The sequence below is a fragment of the Delphinapterus leucas genome, chromosome 18, assembly GCF_059928025.1.
Source record: "Delphinapterus leucas isolate spDelLeu-1000000601 "Yukka" chromosome 18, BTC_Dleu_Yukka2, whole genome shotgun sequence".
In the NCBI taxonomy this organism is placed as follows: Eukaryota; Metazoa; Chordata; class Mammalia; order Artiodactyla; family Monodontidae; genus Delphinapterus; species Delphinapterus leucas.
The window spans coordinates 2,813,405-2,834,112 of NC_143146.1; the positions used below are offsets into that span (position 1 = coordinate 2,813,405).

The window sequence follows — 20,708 nt, forward strand, 5'->3', positions numbered from 1 at the left end:
TAAACACAGCAACATTCACATTATACGGGTCCCAGAAGGAGAACAGAGAGAGAAAGGACCTGAGAAAATATTTGAAGAGATTATAGTCAAAAACTTACCTAACATGGGAAAGGAAATAGCCACCCAAGTCCAGGAAGTGCAGAGAGTCCGAGGCAGGATAAACCCAAGAAGAGACACGCCAAGACACATAGTAATCAAACTGACAAAAATTAAAGACAAAGAAAAATTATTGAAAGCAACAAGGGAAAAATGACAAATAACATACGAGGGAACTCCCATAAGGTTAACAGCTGATTTCTCAGCAGAAACTCTACAAGCCAGAAGAGAGTGGCACGATATATTTAAGGTGATGAAAGGGAAGAACCTACAACCAAGATTACTCTACCCAGCAAGGATCTTATCCAGATTCGATGAAGAAATCAAAAGCTTTACAGACAAGCAAAAGCTAAGAGAATTCAGCACCACCAAACCAGCTCTACAACAAATGCCAAAGGAACTTCTCTAAGTGGGAAACACAAGAGAAGAAAAGGACATACAAGAACAAACCCATGACAATTAAGAAAATGGCAATAGGAACATACATATCGATAATTACCTTAAACATGGATGGGTTAAATGCTCCAACCAAAAGACACAGGCTCGCTGCATGGATACAAAACCAAGACCCATATATATGCTGTCTACAAGATACCAACTTCAGACCTAGGGACACATACAGACTGAAAGTGAGGGGATGGAAAAAGATATTCCATGCAAATGGAAATCAAAAGAAAGCTGGAGTAGCAATACTCATATCAGATAAAATAGACTTTAAAATAAAGAATGTTACAAGAGACTAGGAAGGACACTACATAACGATCAAGGGATCAATCCAAGAAGAAGATATAACAATTATAAATATATATGCACCCAACGTAGGAGTACCTCAATACATAAGGCAAATGCTAACAGCTATAAAAGAGGAAATCGACAGTAACACAGTAATAGTGGGGGATTTTAACACCTCACATACACCAATGGACAGATCATCCAGACAGAAAATTAATAAGGAAACACAAGATTTAAATGACACAACAGACCAGACAGATTTAATTGATATTTACAGGACATTCCATCCAAAAACAGCAGATTACACTTTCTTCTCAAGTGCACATGGAACATTCTCCAGGATAGATCACATCTTGGGTCACAAATCAAGCCTCGGTAAATTTAAGAAAATTGAAATCATATCAAGCATCTTTTCCAACCACAACGCTATGAGCTTAGAAATCAATTACAAGGGAAAAAAACGTAAAAATCACAAACACGTGGAAGCTAAACAATACGTTACTAAATAACCAAGAGATCACTGAAGAAATCAAAGAGGAAATCAAAAAATATCTAGAGACAAATTACAATGAAAACACGATGATCCAAAACCTATGGGATGCAGCAAAAGCAGTTCAAAGAGGGAAGTTTATAGCAATACAAGCCTACTTCAAGAAACAAGAAAAATCTCAAATGAACAATCTAACCTTACACCTAAAGGAGCTAGAGAAAGAAGAACAAACAAAACCCAAAGTTAGTGGAAGGAAAGAAATCATAAAGATCAGAGCAGAAATAAATGAAATAGAAACAAAGAAAATGATAGCAAAGATCGATAAAACTAAAAGCTGGTTCTTTGAGAAGATAAACAAAATTGATAAACCTTTAGCCAGACTCATCAAGAAAAGAGGGAGAGGACTCAAATCAATAAAATTAGAAATGAAACAGGAGAAGTTACAACGGACACCACAGAAATACAAAGCATCCTAAGAGACTACTACAAGCAACTCTATGCCAATAAAATGGACAACCTGGAAGAAATGGACAAATTCTTAGAAAGGTATAACTGTCCAAGACTGAACCAAGAAGAAATAGAAAATATGAACAGATCAATCACAAGTAATGAAATTGAAACTGTGATTAAAAATCTTCCAACAAACAAAAGTCCAGGACCAGATGGCTTCACAGGTGAATTCTAGCAAACATTTAGAGAAGAGCTAACACCCATCCTTTTCAAACTCTTCCAAAAAATTTCAGAGGAATTAACACTCCCAACCTCATTCTATGAGGCCACCATCACCCTGATACCAAAATCAGGCAAAGATACTACAAAAAAAGAAAATTACAGACCAATATCACTGATGAATATAGATGCAAAAATCCTCAACAAAACACTAGCAAACAGAATCCAACAACACATTAAAAGGATCGTACACCATGATCAACTGGGATTTATCCCAGGGATGCAAGGATTCTTCAATATATGCAAATCAATCAATGTGATACACCATATTAACAAATTGAAGAATAAAAACCATATGATCATCTCAATAGATGCAGAAAAAGCTTTTGACAAAATTCAACACCCATTTATGATAAAAACTCTCCAGACAGTGGGCATAGAGGAAACCTACCTCAACATAATAAAGGCCATATATGACAAACCCACAGCAAACATCATTCTCAATGGTGAAAAACTGAAAGCATTTCCTCTAAGATCAGGAACAAGACAAGGATGTCCACTCTTGACACTATTATTCAACATAGTGTTGGAAGTCGTAGCCACAGCAATAGAGAAGAAAAAAAATAAAAGGAATACAAATTGGAAAAGAAGAAGTAAAACTGTCACTGTTTGCAGATGGCATGATACTATACACAGAGAATCCTAAAGATGCCACCAGAAAACTACCAGAGGTAATCAATGAATTTGGTAAAGTTGCAGAATACAAAATTAATGCACAGAAATCTCTTGCATTCCTATACACTAACAACGAAGGATCAGAAAGCGAAATTAAGAGAACAATCCCATTCACCATTGCAACAAAAAGAATAAAATACTTAGGAATAAACCTACCTAAGGAGGTAAAAGACCTGTACTCAGAAAACTATAAGACACTGATGAAAGAAATCAAAGATGACACAAACAGGTGGAGGGATATACCATGTTCTTGGATTGGAAGAATCAATATTGTGAAAATGACTATACTACCCAAAGCAATCTACAGATTCAATGCAATCCCTATCAAATTACCAGTGGCATTTTTTACAGAACTAGAACAAAAAATCTTAAAATTTGTATGGAGACACAAAAGACCCTGAATAGCCAAAACAGTCTTGAGGGAAAAAAACGGAGCTGGAGGAATCAGACTCCCTGACTTCAGACTATACTACAAAGCTACAGTAATCAAAACAGTATGGTACTGGCACAAAAACAGAAATATAGATCAGTGGAACAGAATAGAAAGCCGAGAGATAAACCCATGCACCTATGGTCAAGTAATCTATTGCAGAGGAGGCCATGATATACAATGGAGAAAAGACAGTCTCTTCAATGAATGTTGCTGGGACAACTGGACAGCTACATGTAAAAGAATGAAATTAGAACACTCCCTAACACCATACACAAAAATAAACTCACAATGGATTAGAGACCTAAATGTAAGACCAGACACTATGAAACTCTTAGAGGAAGACATAGGAAGAACAGTCTTTGACATAAATTACAGCAAGATCTTTTTTGATCCACCTCCTAGAGTAATGGAAATAAAAACAAAAATAAACAAATGGGACCTAATGAAACTTCAAAGCTTTTGTACCACAAAGGAGACCATAAACAAGATGAAAAGACAACCCTCAGAATGGGAGAAAATATTTGCAAACGAATCAATGGACAAAGGATTAATCTCCAAAATATATAAACAGCTTATGCAGCTCAATATTAAAAAAAAGAAACAACCCAATCCAAAAATGGGCAGAAGACCTAAATAGACATTTCTCCAAAGAAGACATACAGATGGCCAAGAAGCACATGAAAAGCTTCTCAACATCACTAATTATTAGAGAAATGCAAATCAAAACTACAATGAGGTATCACCTCACACCAGTTAGAATGGGCATCATCAGAAAATCTACAAACAACAAATGCTGGAGAGGGTGTGGAGAAAAGGGAACCCTCCTGCACTGTTGGTGGGAATGTAAATTGATACAGCCACTATGGAGAACAGTATGGAGGTTCCTTAAAAAACTAAAAATAGAATTATCATATGACCCAGCAATCTCACTACTGGGCATATATCCAGAGAAAACCATAATTCAAAAAGACACATGAACCCCAATGTTCAATGCAACACTGTTTACAATAACCAGGTCATGGAAGCAACCTAAATACCCATTGACAGATGAATGGATAAAGAAGATGTGGTACATGTATCCAGTGGAATATTACTTAGTCATAAAAAGGAATGAAATTGGATTATTTGTAGAGACGTGGATGGATCTAGAAACTGTCATACAGAGTGAAGTAAGTCAGAAAGAGAAAAACAAATATCGTATATTAACGCATATATGTGGAACCTAGAAAAATGGTACAGGTGAACTGGTTTGCAGGGCAGAAATAGAGACACAGATGTAGAGAACAAATGTATGGACACCAAGGGGGGAAAGTGGTGGTGGTGGTGGTGGTGGGATGAATTGGGAGATTGGGATTGACATGTATACACTAATATGTATGAAATAGATAACTAATAAGAACTTGCTGCATAAAAAATAAAATTCAAAAATTCAAAAAAAAATTAATTTGAGTAGACACCTTCACCATTTTCAGCTTTATTTCATGCGTAAGTCATAACATGACTCTCCATTTATTTGTATCTTTGAAAATGTCTTTCAACAATGATTATACATTTCTCCATAAAAGTCTCATATATCCTGTATTATATTTATTTTTGGTAACTTTTGATGTATGAATAATGGCATCTTTTTCTATTCCATTTTATAAATATTTATGGTTGATGATAACATGCTATTGACTTTTTTGTAGCATAGATATTACTTCCAACAAAACCATTATTTCTCTGTCAATTATTTCAGATTTTCTACATATGCAATTATATCTCCAGATAATAACAAGATTTGCATCTTCCGTTCCAGTTTCTGTTAACTCTTAGTTTTCTTTTTTTCTTGCTGTATTTGCCTGGATGCCCTTGAAGAATCATAGGGGTTATAACAAATGACCTTGCCTTTCTTTTACTTGAATGGAAATGCTTTTAAAGTTAAAATAGGAAGTGTGATGTTTGCTTCTGAAAAATACCTTTTTCTTCAGGGTAAGGAAAATCCCTTTGATTCCATGTTTGTTAAGACTTTTTAAAAAAAATCACAAATGATTATTGACTTTTATCAGACAATATTTCTGTAACTGTTAAAGTGATCATATGTTTTTTGTCCTTTATTCTATTATTGCAGTGGATTACAACAATACATCTTCTGATTCACAACATATTGTAATCCTGGGCTAAACTACCTTGTCATGGTGCATTAGTGTTTTTATACATTGCTGAATTTCCTTTGCTGATACTTTATTTATGAGTTTACACCTATAGTCACAAGTGATATTGGTCAATATTTCACATTCCTTGTACTCTGTATTCAAGCCTATACCAGCCTCACAAACTGATTTGGGTAATTTCCCCTCTTTTTCTACTTTTTCATATAGTCTATATGAAATACGAGTTGTCTGTCTTTCTGAGGCCAAGCTTGGTATCTTTTGATTGAGGGTGACTTTTGACTACTGGCTTAATTTTTTTAATTATTAGTTTATTTATAGTTTCCATTTTTCATTCAGTCAACTTTAGCAGTTTTTACAGAAAATCATTTATTCATCCAAGCTTTCAAAATATTAGTATAAAACATGTATAGAATTCTTATTATTTTAAATTTAGTCTGTAGCCATATCACCCTTTCATCCTATATCTAGTTTATTTGTGATTCTTTCTTCTTTGTCAGTCTTACTAGAGTTTGAAGTATTAGTAACCTTTTTTTAAACTGGGTTTCAGTTTTATTCACCCTTTCTATTGCTTCTTTGATTATACTTTTATTAATTTTTAATTATCTTGTGATTAAAAAAATTACTTTCTGTTCCTTTTTCAACTTTTAAAAAGAAACTCTTTTTTTTTTCCCCCTCTTTGGCCATGCCATGAAGCATGTGGGATCTTAGTTCCCCGGGATTGAACCTGCGCCCTCTGCATTGGAAGCTCAGAGTCTTAACCGCTGGACCAGCAGGGAAGTCCCAAAACAAACTCTTAAGTTAGTTCTCTTAAATGTTTCTTCTTTTTAATAAATGCATTGAAGGATATAAATTTGCCTCTAAGTATGGCCTTTGCTGCATCACACAAGCTTTAATAAACTGCCCATTGACGTTCAGTTCTAAATATTTTGTGATTCCCCACTATACTTTCTTCCATAATTCATGAGTGTTTCATTCTAAGCTACAAACATTTAGGTTTTCAAACTCTCTTTTTATTGTTTGTTTTCAACTTAATTGTGTTTTATTTGAAGGCTGTGGTAAGAATAATTTAAATTCTTTGACAATTGTTGATATTTCCATCAAGATTTAGTACAGATACATTTTTGTAAATGTTCCATTTCACACACATCATTTAATTGTCATAAAACCCCATGAGAAAAGGAGAGTAGGCAATAACTTCATTTCCAGATGAGGAAATTATGCATTAAGTATACCCAGAGCCTTGCCCATGGTCACATATTAATTGAAAGAGAGAACAAAGATGGAAGTCCATGCTTTCTTCATTAAAATTTCTCTCAACTGATTTTCTTTTAATTAAAAAAAAAAATTTCCCTCAACTGTTTACAGCAATACCCCTTCCGGATGAGCATGGACAGGGCAAGTATCAAGGTAGTGTTACATTTACACTTTGCATTTGATGTAAAAAGCAAAACAAAACAAAACACAACACTGCATCTAGGGACTTCCCTGATGGTCCAGTGGTTAAGACTCCAAGCTTTTGCTGCAGGGGACACGGGTTCGATCCCTGGTGGGGGAACTAATATCCCACATGCCACAGGGTGTGGCCAAAACCCAAAACCAACCAAACAAAAAACCACATGTATCACTTTTGTAACTTTATTGTGTTAGACAACAAAAAGTGAATGAGTAATTTAAAAGATCGAACTGGCTTTATTGAACGATTCATGAACCCAGCAGCAGCCCATCTAGCAAGTAGAAAGTAGCTTCATTGAGCTACAGGAAAGGAAAGGGTTTTAAAGGTGGCAGGGAGTGGGGGAGGGAGGATTATTAACAAAGAATGCATTGTTGGAGGTGAGGTCACCCTTCTGGGGGGGGGGATTGGAGTGGGTCTATCAGTCAGATTACCCCCTAGTGCTGACCAGGAAATGCCAGGTTGGTCGGTTAAACATCACATTCCAGGAAAAGCTGAAACTGTATTTGGGTTAGGTATTAAGTCTTGATCTGCTGCCTTGGGGCCTAACACGATTGATTCCTTTTTAGGCCTATAGTTTCCTTCTTAACCGATGGAGGCGTGTGTGAGGAAGGGAGGAGACGGCCATCCCTCTCCACTTCGACATCCCCTACAAGATTCATGCTGAGGTTGGCTCCAGAAGGGTCCTCGGGGCTCTGGAAGGATTCACCCTCTCCTTGAACCTGGGTAAGGGAGGGTACTACCCCCCATCGCCAGTAGAGGGCGCAAGAAGCTGCCACGGGGATTAGTGTTTGTGGAGCTTGGGCTGCTCTCGGTGACTCTCAACCATCTCCCCACGTTACAATTATCTGCGGGGCTTTTAAAAAATACTACTACCTGTGCAAAGATCTGAATAGTCCTTTCTTTCTTTCTTTCTTTCTTTCATGTGTTTATTCATTTAATTTTGGCTGCGCTGGGTCTTCGTTGCTGTGCATGCGGGCTTTCTCTAGTTGTGGCGAGCAGGGGCTACTCTTGGTTGTGGTGTGCGGGCTTCTCACTGCGGTGGCTTCTCTTGTTGCGGAGCAGGGGCTCTAGGCACGCGGGCTCAGTAGTTGTGGCTCATGGGCTGAGTTGCTCCGCGGCATGTGGGATCTTCCCGGGCCAGGTATCGAACCCATGTCCCCTGTATTGGTAGGCAGATTCTCAACCACTGAGCCACCAGGGAAGTCCTGAATAGTCATTTCATCAAGGAAGATCTACAGATAGCAATAACACCCACGAAAATATGCTCAACACCTGCAGGGAAATACGAACTGAAACCAGAGTGCGGTTCCCCTGTGTACCCACGAGAATGGGCACAATTTAAAAGACCGAAGAAATTAGAGCTCTCAACCACTGCCAGTGGGAACATAAATTGCAAGAAGCACTTGGGAAAGCAGTTTGGCATTTTTTTAAAAAGTTAAACATGTACCTACCATATGATCCATTCAACTTCCAGGCTTTTACCCAAGATAAATGAAAGCACATGTCCACACCAAGACTTGTATGGACGGTCATGGCAGCTCTATTGTAGTAGCAGAGTGGAAACTACCCAAATACCCGACAGGTGAATGGAGAACAAATGGTGGGCTATCTATGCAGTGGAGGGCGGGGCAGGAGGGTGACAAGGACACAAGGAGGGTTTGGGGTGACGGACATGTTCATTATCTGGATTGTGGTGATGGTCCCACCACTGAACACATTTGTCAAACTTCTCCAATTGTGCACTCAAGAAATGTACAGTGAATTTACCAAAGTAGCTCACAAAAGCTCAAACACCAGCAATTTCATATGCTTCAACCTACATTTTTAATATTTTCACCCTCATCAAGCAGTAGTTGTTAAGAATTGTATAAGCGCTGAGCAAAGTCCTAAGAACAGTGACACTTCAGAATATTAGCACCGCAATATGGCAGTTTAAACACACTTCACTAACCATACTTTTCCTCCACCCCCACTCCCAAAGCCAGTAAATACTCTGAATGGTGCAAGGAAATATAACTGCAGTTAAAAGTAAACAATGAATTTTAAGTTGTTCGTTTGGTCCTTCCCATAAACGTCCATCCCATTTTCCCAGGTTCAAATTTAAGTTTAAGTTTAGATCTGCTTTTTCTCTTCTCAAAAGTAATGTGTATTCATTATAGAAAATATGAAAAATACAGGAAAACACAAACAAGACAATAAAAATTAAGTAGAACCCCACTATGTTTGCCCACTTCTTAAAACCTAAGACTCAGTCCGGTGGTAAGTTATTTTTAAAAATTAGCTTCAGGTTATAAATAGTTCTTTACAGTTTCCCTAAATTATTTGAGACCCATGTTAATATTTATTCAAGTAGCTTGAAGTTAGAATTAGTTCCTTAATCATTATAACTGGATCTCTTACGGAAATGTTTGTCCAGTGGTGCAATAAAAAGAACTTGCTCATGTAAAGAATAAAAAGCAATTGGAATGCAGATCTGAGCCTCTCTCCTCACTGACTCTCAGGTATGGTTCTAAAAGATTAGTGCCTGGAAAAAGATTTTCTCGTTCTGTCTTCTATTATACAGTTACCAATGGTCAGTTAGAGCCAGACAAATAGAGAATTAAATCAAATAAGAGGGGTAGAAGACAAGATAAATACGGCAGCCCGGGGATGGACCGAAAATCTGATAAGCTAACATATGAAAATAGTTGAGAGCCACACTGTGGATGAATTACTGAATATAAATGATGAGAGTCTCAAACCAGAGTTTTAGTGGCACGGTGCCTTTCTTTAAAGATGGGTGACAGCCAACGGGGTAGGGGCAGCCCTCCTACCTCTGGTGGGTTCACAGGAGGAGAGCACTGTTTTCAGATTCCCATCTGTTCCAATTGCAGTCCAAAACTCTAGTAAGCCTTTGGGAAATGAAAACACATTTATTTCCCATGGGTAGTCTAAAAAACATATTATCTTAGTCCGTTCAGGGAGCTATAACAGAATGCTACAGGCTGGATGGCTTATAAACAACAGAAATGTGTGTCTCACAGTTCTGGAGCCTGGAGTCCAAGATCAAGGTGCTGGCAGATTCAGTGTCTGGTGAGGCCCACTTCCGCATTTGCCAGACTGTGTCCTCACATGCGGAAGAGGGACGGGAGTTCTCTGGGGTCCCTTTTATAAGGGCACTAATCTCATTCATGAGGGCTCCACCCTCACAACCCAATCTTCCCCCCAATGTCCCAACTCCTAATAGCAACACCATGCATGGGGTTAGGATTTCACCGTATGAATTTGGGGGTGGGGACACAAATATTCAGTCCACAGCAAGTATGTATCGTTAAGCCTTGGAAATGAAAAATAAATTACAGAACAGAGCTCAGGAATCTTTGCCTGTTTCTACAGGGAAATGCTGAAACTCTGGCCTTCTGGAGGCATCGAGATCTTATTTAGACAACTCATTGAGCCTGGAGCAGACGCCCCTGAGGAGTGGTCCTTCTGGTCAAACCCTAAGCAAGGTCTCTGTTAGTCCTGGAGGGACCCACTCAGCCTCACGGAGTGGGTGTGAAGAGTATTTGAACCGGAGACAGCTGATGCAGGAAGAAGCCTTTTTGGAGCTTCCTTTATCTGGCTAAAGACAGCACTTTATTCCCTCCTGGGGGAAGGAGACTGACCCCTCACACAGGGATGAGAAATTGTACAAAGAAACATTACCACAGTTGCCACACCTCCCAGGTGTCCCCCTAAAAGCTCATGTGTCTCCCCACAGCAGCCCTTTCTGCCCCTCCCTTTCCCCTACTAAGTTGGTATATAAACCCCTATAGCCAGCTGCTCAGGGAGCCCCTTCATCTGAACAGACTCACATGTGTGTGAATAAAACTTGCTTTCTTTCCTCCTGTTAATCTGCCTCTTGTTAACTTTTCAGGCCCCCACCACTGACTCAGCGGTCCAGATTTCAAGGGGGTGTCCTGGGGCTGGCAACATGCCCCACGTTGGACCCTGAAGATGGCTGTGTGTTGCCCCATCTCTGTCCACGTGTGGGACTGTCTGATGGTCTCTTCCCTGTAAGGCCTCCAAACCTCATGGTGATGCAATCTAAGAAATTTACAGGAACTATGAAATCTTGAGATTAGACTGAATGGTTGCCTAAGGGTCCAGCTACAGCAGTGGTTTAAAATCCTGAGATGGGCGTCGCCATCTTCTTGTAGCCCCAATACAGTCATTGTTTCTTCTTTATTTTTCAGACCATCAGAAATTCTAGAGTCTTTAAGAAGGTCTGTTTTCACATGCCTACTCTTGTCAGGATTCAGGTTTGATTACAATGCAGCCCAAGTTCTATTCCAAGGAAAGCTAGGTAACTTTATATGCAACAGAAATTTCAGGGCACGAAGACTTATAGGATACTTAAACGTATGGCCAATTTATTTAAAAAGCAAACCCCCGTACAATGGAATATTACTCAGCCATAAGAAGGAACGAAATAGTGCCATTTGCAGAGATGTAGATAGACCTAGACTGTCATACAGAGTGAAGTAAGTCAGAAAGAGAAAAACAAATATCGTATAATATCACTTATACGTGGAATCTATAAAAATGGTACAGATGAACTTATTTGCAAAGCAGAAATAGAGACACAGATGTAAAGAACAAACTTACGGACACCAAGTGGGGAAAGGGGGGTGTGGGATGATTGCGAGATTGGGATGGACATATATACACTATTGACACTATGTATAAAATATAACTAATGAGAGCCTACTATACAGCACAGGGAACTGTGCTCAATGCTCTGTGGTGACCTAAATGGGAAGGAAACCTAAAAAAGGGTGGATATATGTACCTGTATAACTGAGTCACTTTGCTCTACGGCAGAAACTAACACAACATTGTAAAGCAACTATACTCCAATCAAAATTTAAAAAAAAAGCAAACCCCCATGATCAAGGGTAGGTCCTGGGGAGGCCGTGTAGGCAGGAAGGTGGGAAGACCACGGGATGGATTTTCACAAAGAAGGAAGCGGGAAACAGGGTCAAAGGCCAAAGATGCGTTGGAAGACTGAGTGATGGTTAGATGGGTCTCTGGTGATGAAGAGCATGGGGGAGCCAGCTCCTTGAAGGAGGCAGCACGACTCAGCGCTACGGAGCTCTGTGACCGTGGAGAGGACGGAGCGGGAGGGAAACAGCCTGCACGGCATCCCCGAAGATGGAGCTGAGCGTCCAACCGGGATGAGAAAATGAGTCATGTCCACGGTGGGAAGTGAAATATCCCCAAGTGGGCGTATCCACACGAGACCAGGAAAAGCGATGCTTTCCCAGAGGATGAAAAGCCCTCTCTGCTCCTGTCCTCTGAGATGCCGACAAACGGTGAGCTTGAAGAGGTGACAATGGACGGATGAGCAGAGTTTGGAAGACTTTCACGTACAAAGTTTAAAAAAGTTCAAAAGGCGGATGGATCAGTTACTGAAAAATCAAAAGCAACTAATTTCAGTTCCTGTTCTGTCTGGTTGGGGAAGTTCGCGTTGTTTCGCAAGAGGAAGTTGAGCTGTTAAACCCAAATATTAGGTTTTACAGGAAAGGACTGAGGAATGTCTGAACACAGATGATCGCCAAGCCTGGGGCAACGCCAGCAGGGATGCTGACCTGCGCAAACGCTGCCCTGCCTGTGAACAGAGCAGCAGTGGCCCGTCTGCTGATGAGAGACCATGGCCGGAGTCGCTGGTGAGATCAGCCCAGGTGTTAGCAGGGGTGTCAGGCTTGAGCTGCTCAGACGCACCTGGGGGGCTTGAGAAAACCCCAGACCTGGGCCCACCCAGAGTTTCTGAGTCAGTGGGTGTGTGGTGGGGTCAGAGAGTTCCTGTGTCTAGATGCCTGGTGCTTTGAGACCTGGGGCCTGGCCCAAGGGATACCCTCCCTGTAACCAGGTTCTAAGACCCGACTAGGACCGCAGGGAACAGCCAGACACCAAGGACCCCAGGCTTAGAGGAAAGCAGAAGAGGCATCCCATGTCCAGCAGCGCCCAGGTGAAACCATCCATCCGGAGAGAAAAGGGGCTTCTCCGCCTGTGAGCAGAGATGGAGGTGTGGTGGAAACCAGAGGGGTTGCTCAGCTCTCACCCGCACCCATACCTGCACCCACACCTGCATGTACACCTGCACCTACACCCACACCTTCAGCTACACCCACACCTTCAGCTACACCTGCACCCACACCCACACCTACACCCACACCCACAGCTGAATTCACACTAACACACCCACATCCACACCTGCATCACACCTGCACTCATACCCACACCTGCAGCCAGGCCCATGGCCCCAGGGAAGCAGAGGCTGAGGCCTGATGGAGGAAGACGGAGCCCGGCAGCAGTGCTGCCCTCCAACCCTTCTTTCTTTGTCCTGAAGCCCCTTCAAAGTCCTTCTGGGGGCACATGTCCTCCAGGACCAGGTCCCGACTTGAAGATCAGTCAGGAGGCAAGCATAGACCAAGCTGATCTGTTACAGAAACGAGGGAGGAAGATGCACAGCCCTGTGTCCAGACTTCGGCCAACAGGGAACGCTGTGGCAGTGACAGGGCAGCGGGCACAGGGCTTCTGCCAGCAGCACCAGGATGCCCCGCAGAGCCAGGCCCACCTTGATCTCGCACGTCCAGCCTCCAGAATCGCGAGATGAACGTCTGCCGTTTAAGCCGCCCAGCCTGTGGTACTTGTTACAGCAGCCTGGGCAAACCTATACACCAGGGAAAGGAAGTCAGCCTCTTGTCCCCAAGGGAACTGCGGTCTGTTTGGGAAAAGAAACATAAAGACCAGCATCCCAGACCGAGAGATCCTGCAACCAGCGTTGGAACAGAACAGATGAGCCACAGTCTGTGGGTCTACCTATGGGATCACCCAGATTTGGATCAAGCAGACTAGAGGTAGAAAGAATGGAATGACTTGGAAGACACCATGAAGGAAGATGCTGTAGCGCTGATCCTGGACCAGTCATGTGATTTGTGGGCAGGAATAATCCTGACATTTCCCTGAAGCGTGTGTGATCAAGGGCGGGGATAGCAGTGTCTATGCAGAGGGCGGAAGACGGGCAGATGGTGCGGAAGACAGAATCTGTGATCTCCCCTCTGTACTGACTGCCACCACATGCTTTGTATTTTAGAAGATTCTCTTTTTGTCAGAAATCTACCATTTGGGGAGTTTGTCTTGATTTGACTCCCATTTCTATAAAATTCCATTCAATTTGCTTTGCAGTTTTAGGATAATCTTTACGATAAGTGGAAAATGAGCTGTTAGAAAGTGACAGTGTTGAATTAGACGAAAACATTTTCTGAAATCTAAGAAGTGGTCTTGGCAGATTGTTGATATAAACTACCAGCCGGTATAGCAGTTATTTGATCATGACAGCTTTGGATATCTTGTTTTACTCTTTTCAAGCATTTGAAGGAATTTTTCAATGTTCTCAATTAGGTACCCCTCTCCCCCCAATCTGTGTGTAGATGTTTCAGCCTAACAGTCTTTCTGTAAGTTTGGTTCCCCCAGCAGCCCTGCCAAGGGTCCAGAGGCACTGATTCCGAAGCCTGGAATGTTGGGGTGTGAGCCTTCCAGCAGGTGCAGCCCTGGGAGCACAGCTGGGGATCCGGCCCTCAGATCATCAACTTGACTTCTGGGAAGGGAAGAGGATGAAGGGAATTCTAAGAGAAAGAAGAGCAGAAACTCTGGAGTGGGGCAGGTGTTGGAAAGTGAAAAGTGAAACAGACTCGATAAATACCCACTATTTCCCACCCAAGCTGGGGTAAGGTTGGAGTCCCCAAGGGCCTGATTCATCCTGTTGACTGTGGGTGGTGCTGGCCAACGGGGTGCTGGTTGAATTGAGGGGGGTCCCACAGAGGAGGGGTTGAGGGACCTGACATTTACTGTGCACCCGCTGTGTAGAGGATCACATGTCACAACAACACCGAGAGGGACAGTATCGTCCACATTTGATAGATGAGGAAACCAAAGTGCATGACGATTAGGAATATTTGCCCAGAGTCGCTTACTTAAAAAGTGGCCAATCTGGATTTCAGATCTAGCTCTTCTCATGCTCTTTCCTTTCACTCAGCTGACACCAGGCCTTTAGCAGGAAATCTAGTGGATCAGATGGTTATTTAAATGGCCAGAAACTATGCAAGAGAAGTTGGTAGATTTGGTTACTTTCAAATAAAAAATAATATTTGCACGTTAAAAAAAAATCACCATAAGCAAGGTTGACATAGTTATGTAAACAAATATATACATATAAGCTTTGTATATATCATAGAAACTTATTTACATATGTTTATAATTTACGTATGTTTTGTATTTATATATATTTGAAATTTATTTACATATAATACACATATGACCCCCAATTTTTAATTTTGAAGACTGTCAAAACTATAGTAGCACCCTAACTGAAAAGTGTACCCAAGTTATACATAGGCAACTAACCAAAGAAAAACCACTAATCACCAATAGATTTTTTTTGCCTAATTTCTCTCTCTTTTTTTTAATTGAAGTATATAGTTGATTTACAATGTTGTGTTAGATTCAGGTGTACAGCAAAGTGTTTCAATTATATATATAAACAAAATATAATTTTTTAAATTTATTGAAGCACAGGAAACTATATTCAATATCTTAATTTTTTTTTTCTGGCCTTGCTTCGAGGCTTGTGGGGTCTTAGTTCCCCGACCAGGGATTGAACCCGAGCCACGGCAGTGAAAGCACCAAGTCCTGACCACTGGACGGCCAGGGAATTCCTTTTTTTTTCAATATCTTGTAATAACCTATAATGGAAAAAAATCTGAAAAAGAGTGTATATATATATATATATTAGGGTACATACTGTTAGGACATAACAGCCCAACCTGCTCTATCCACCCTGAGGGGGGCATCTTCAGCCACTGGTGGACCATTTCGAGGACAACAGCTTCTATATGAATCACTTTTGTTCTTAAGTAGATGTGGGTTCTGCAGATGTGAACTAAAGAGAGGGGAATCAGTATTTTATGGATGTAAATGTTGGGGACATGGCCCAGATGGCACGGCACAGGGTAAGACCTCAAGATTAGACACATGCCCTTTGCCAAGAGCCAGCTGTGTGACTCTGAGAAAGTTCCTAACACTCTGAGAGATTTATAGGTAATGAACCCAATACATAGTAGGTGACTAATAAATAGTAGTCACTATTTTATGTGGGACAAATAGGAGATTTCCACAATATTTATAAATATCTCATTAGATATGTTTCAAAATAATTAGTGAGTGATGTTCACTTCTAAGACATCTATTTTATTTATTTTTTAAAAAAAATTAATTAATTTAATTAATTTATTATTTTTGGCTGTATTGGGTTTTCGTTGCTGCATGCAGGCTTTCTCTAGTTGTGGCGAGCGGGGGCTACTCTTCGTTGTGGTGTGCGGGCTTCTCACTGCAGTGGCTTCTCTTGTTGTGGAGCACGGCCTCTAGGTGCATGGGCTTCAGTAGTTGTGGCGCGCAGGCTTCAGTAGCTGTGGCTCACGGGCTCTAGAGCGCAGGCTCAGTAGTTGTGGTGCACGGGCTTAGTTGCTCCGCGGCATGTGGGATCTTCCAGGACCAGGGCTCGAACCCATGTCCCCTGCATTGGCAGGTGGATTCTTAACCACGACGCCACCAGGGAAGCCCTCTAAGACATTTAATGATGAATCCTAAAGTGCATCGGTATTATTCTAGAGCAGCAGTTCTAAATTGAAGGCAATTTTGGCCCAGGGAACACTCGGCAATGCCTGGAGACATAGATTGGTTGTCACAATGGGGGACGTGATGGTGTCACTCCTCCTGTCTAGTAGGTAGAGGCCAGGGGGCAATGCTGAACATCCGTAGGACACCTGCCACAACTGAATTATCAGGTCCAACATGTCAGTGTGCTGAGGTCGGGAAGCCTCGCTCTAGTGATGGACGGCTGCTCCTCTAGACCTGAGCAAGATGTATGGGGTACCCACCTGTCCAGATGCTAGCTCCTGGCTCCTCTCTCTTTCCCTCCCTCCCTCTCCTCCTTCTTTTCCCTCTCCCTTCTCACGCCCTCCTACCCTTTTTATTCCATGTCTAATCCACACCAAATACTGTACGTTCCACCTGCAAAATACATCCAGAATGTAAGCAATGCTGATCACTCTTCTGCCACCACGCTGATCCCAGCCCCCATTGTCTCTCCCTGATGTCCCTGCACCTGTCATGGCCACCTCAACACAGCAGGAAGGTGTTAGGACACATCATGTCTCTTCTCTGCTCAGAGGCCTCGGGCACCCTTCCACCTGGTTCAGAGTACAAGCCACAGCCCTCATCACGACCACAGGTGCTAATGACCTTCTCTGGCCACTCGCCCCCCTTCCTCATGGGCCTGGTGTCCAGCTCACCTGCTCTGTTCCCTGCTCTGTACTCCCATGGAGCCCACCAGGAAGGCTTCTGCCTCAGGGCCTTTGCACTCACTGCTCTCTGTACCTGAACCCTTCCTTTTCCAGATAACTGCATGTTTAACTCCTAACCTCATTCTAATGCTCCAGAAACTTCATCTTTGCAGACATCCTGTTCAAAACTGAACCCCTGCATCCATCCCCAGGTCTCGCTCTCTATCCACCTTCTCTGCTCAGTTTTTCTCCATCAAACATTTAATAACTGTCTAGGACACTATATATTTTGCTTGTTTATTTTGTTGGCTGTCTTTCTTACTGCTCTAGCCCTAGGTCAGGGCTTAGAGCTTAGCTTCTCAACTCCTATCTCCTGAACAAAGACATGTACATAGCCAGGGTTTGCTTGTTTGTTTGTTTAAGAGGAAAGTACTTTAAAAGATAGAATTGTTCCACAACAAAGTACCTATAAACTCCCAAGCCACTTTGCAAAATCCAACAGAAGCAACCACATTTGCTTATTTCCTTTATTGTAACTGTGGACAGTCCCAGAATTGTTCAGTTTGCATCTATTTAAAAAGGAACTACAGGGACTTCCCTGGTGGTTCAGTGGTTAAGAATCTGCCTGCCAATTCAGGGGGCATGGGTTCGAGCCCTGGTCCAGGAAAATCCTGTACACCGTGGAGTAACTAAGCCCACGAGCCACAACTACTGAAGTCCACGTGCCTTAGAGCCCATGCTCCGCAACATTAGAAGTCATTGCAATGAGAAGCCCGCGCACCGCACCGCAGCGAAGAGTAGGCCCCACTTGCCACAACTAGAGATATGAAGCAATGAAGACCCAAAGCAACCAAAAATAAATAAATAAATAAATAAATTTTTAAAAAAAGGAACTACATAATTTTCTTGGCCTTGGGCACCTTTCATCTAAGCAATCGGTAAAAGGATTACCCTGTTAGGTCAGTGGTTTAAATGCAGGCAGAAAAAACACTGCACTCGGGATGAGAGTGGCTAGTTTAAACAGACTTTTAACCTTTTAACTTCTTCCTCAGTCCTGCTTCCTGAAAAGGAATCAGTCTTCAAGGCATTTTTTAGGAGTGGTTGAAATTTGCTATGGAGACCTTCTCCTGGTTAAATTTAGTTTTTCAAAGTGCTGGACAATTAAAAAAAATTTTTTTTTTAAAACAAACTTGCTGAGTGAATTCCGTCACGTGCCAGGCGGCGGGCTAGGTGCTGTGATCAGCACTGCCCCTCAAATCCTGCTCAGAAAACACCGGTGTTTCAAGTGGGGACAGCTTTCAGCAAACCAACATGTTTATTCAAACACACACTGATCGAGCGGGGACTGCGTTCCAGTTCTAGGCACTTGGGAGACACCAGAGAAAGGCACAAAAAGCCGCGCCCTCATGGGCTTACGTCCACAGGTTTACTGAATGAGGGAGCCTCCCAGAAAGGTCTAGTGAGCTGGGGGATACAGAATTAGCTTAAAAGACGCTCCCTCTCCCTAGGGAAATTTAAACTACCAGAGGAGCGAGGTGTGGAGCAGGGTTGGTGGTGACGTTTGCCCGAAATCCCTTCTGGCCTCACCAGGATGGTGAATTCATCCACTGTGTCCTGACTCAAAGCTTTCTTGAGCAACTATTATGTGCTGGAGACTCTTCACCAGGCCGAGTGAGGAGCAAAACAGAAACAGTCCCTTCCTCATGCCCCTTACTTTCCAGAGAGGGATACTGCACGGAGAATAAGCAGCGTAACTCTATTACAGAGTGGTGAGAAAATAAAGCTGGGTAAGGACTTGGAGAGAAAGGGGATGGGAGAGGTACTGTAAAAAGCTTGGGAGGGGGTGGGCAGTAACGGTGGGCAGAGCTCCGATTTGCGGGGCAGGAAACACGGAGCAAGGCAGGAGTTGCGCAAGGCCGGTCCTCCCCGGCTGAGGCGCCCTTACCCCACCCGCGCGCGTCTGAGTCTCAGCGCGCCGCCCCCGACTTCTGCAGGGAACCCGAGGACTCGGCGCGGCCTCGGCAAACAGCGCCCCCCGGTGTTCACACTAGAGCATCACCATTGTCTCAAATAAGTTACCGGGTCCCACAGGCCGAGTGTGTTAGAAGCATTTCGAGGTTCACTCCATGAAAGAAGGAAGATGGAAAGATTTCGTTAGTCGTCATCGCAACTGCCAAAGTCAAATTTTCACTCCCAAGTTTTAAGTGGCGTTGGCTGTCCACTTCTCAACTAGAAAACAGCATAATCGTCTTCTTGCCAAAGTGAACGAAACAAAACAAAAACGACACTAGCAAGCGCCCCTCCGTCCTAATCACCAACAGTCGGAGGACGGGTCCTCGCAGACCCTCACTCCAAAAAAACTCCGTGCGCCCGGCCCCGGGGCCACACTTGCACCCACGGAGGAGGAGAGCCTGGGGGGCCGGGCTGGAGCCTATGCCCCGCGGGACTCTGAGGTCAGCAGGCCCGGGCCGCGTCCCTGCGCTGCGTCCACCCCCGACCCGCCTCCTCGCACGCCGCTCTCCATCCGCCAGCCGCCCCCACCTGATGCCCGACTTGGCGCTCCTACCTGCCTGAGTCTTCCGATCGCTTCGCGGCGGAAAGCACCGCCCGCCCCGGGGAAAGGTCGCGGGTCCACCTGGGCGGGCGGGGGCCAGGTGCGGCGCACGGCGCGCGGCGCGCGGCGCGGGCGGGACGTGGGGGGCGGGGTCCGAGGCGAGGTCCGGGGCGCCGGGCGTCTGGAGGGCGGGGCTGGGGGCGGGGCCGGGGCGCCCTGGACCTGGGGCCGACCGCCGCGGTCTGGGCGCCCGAGGTGGCCGTCGGTCTCGGTCCCAGGCTCCAGCCCAGCGTGGAGACGCGCTTCCTCTTCCGCATTCCCAGGCGTCCGGAGGAGAGGGTGCAAGTTCGGGGTCCCCGCGAGTCCGAGTCTCCGCGAGTCCCGGGTCTGAGCAGCCTCGGCGCGTCCGGCTGCTCTAGCCGCACCCCGGGCGCACGGGCCAGAGGGCGCGGGAAAAAGGGAGGGGGGCCTCCTGCCGGAAGATGAGGAAGCCCGACGGGAAGATCGTACTTTTGGGGGACATGAACGTGGGCAAGACGTCGCTGCTGCAGAGGTACATGGAGCGGCGCTTCCCGGACACGGTCAGCACGGTGGGCGGTGCCTTCTACCTGAAGCAGTGGCGCTCCTACAACATCTCCATCTGGGACACTGCAGGTGAGGGGTGAGGGGCTTCCAGCTGGAGAGAAGCGTCCCCCAGGGCAGGGGTCCCTCAGAGCTGGGGTCTCCCAGGGCAGGGTCCCCCAGGGCAGGCGCGTCCTGCCCCACACACGATCCGGCCCTTGCTCCGCAGGTGTCTGCATCTCCGGGATCAGGCCCCTAGTCACAGTGTGGGACCACCCTTGGCCCCTCTTACTTGACTCCTTTGCTGGTTGGGAAACTGTTCAGCCACTGGGTGCATCTTAGCGACAGTCCAGGAGAACATCCTGGGCTCCAGAGAGTGTGCTGGTGACTGTGTACCAGAGCACCCAGCCCAGCCAGCTAGTGGCAACCAGAGGCATTTAAGTGCTCCCACCGACAGGATCTCAGCTG

At 44.1% G+C, this 20,708-nt stretch overlaps 1 protein-coding gene across 2 annotated transcripts in view; it reads left to right on the forward strand.

Moving 5' to 3' along the window:
• The first annotated feature begins 19,889 nt into the window (after window positions 1–19,889).
• RAB20 (RAB20, member RAS oncogene family) overlaps window positions 19,890–20,708 on the forward strand; it is a 31,467-nt gene continuing 30,648 nt past the window's right edge. Inside the window, exon 1 of one of the 2 annotated variants that reach the window (XM_089899383.1) lies at window positions 19,890–20,340. In XM_089899383.1, the coding sequence (XP_089755509.1) occupies window positions 20,162–20,340 (179 nt within the window). In that variant the 5' untranslated portion in view covers window positions 19,890–20,161. The remainder of the gene's footprint in view (window positions 20,341–20,708) is intronic. The other variant, XM_022576771.3, reaches the window with a different exon arrangement.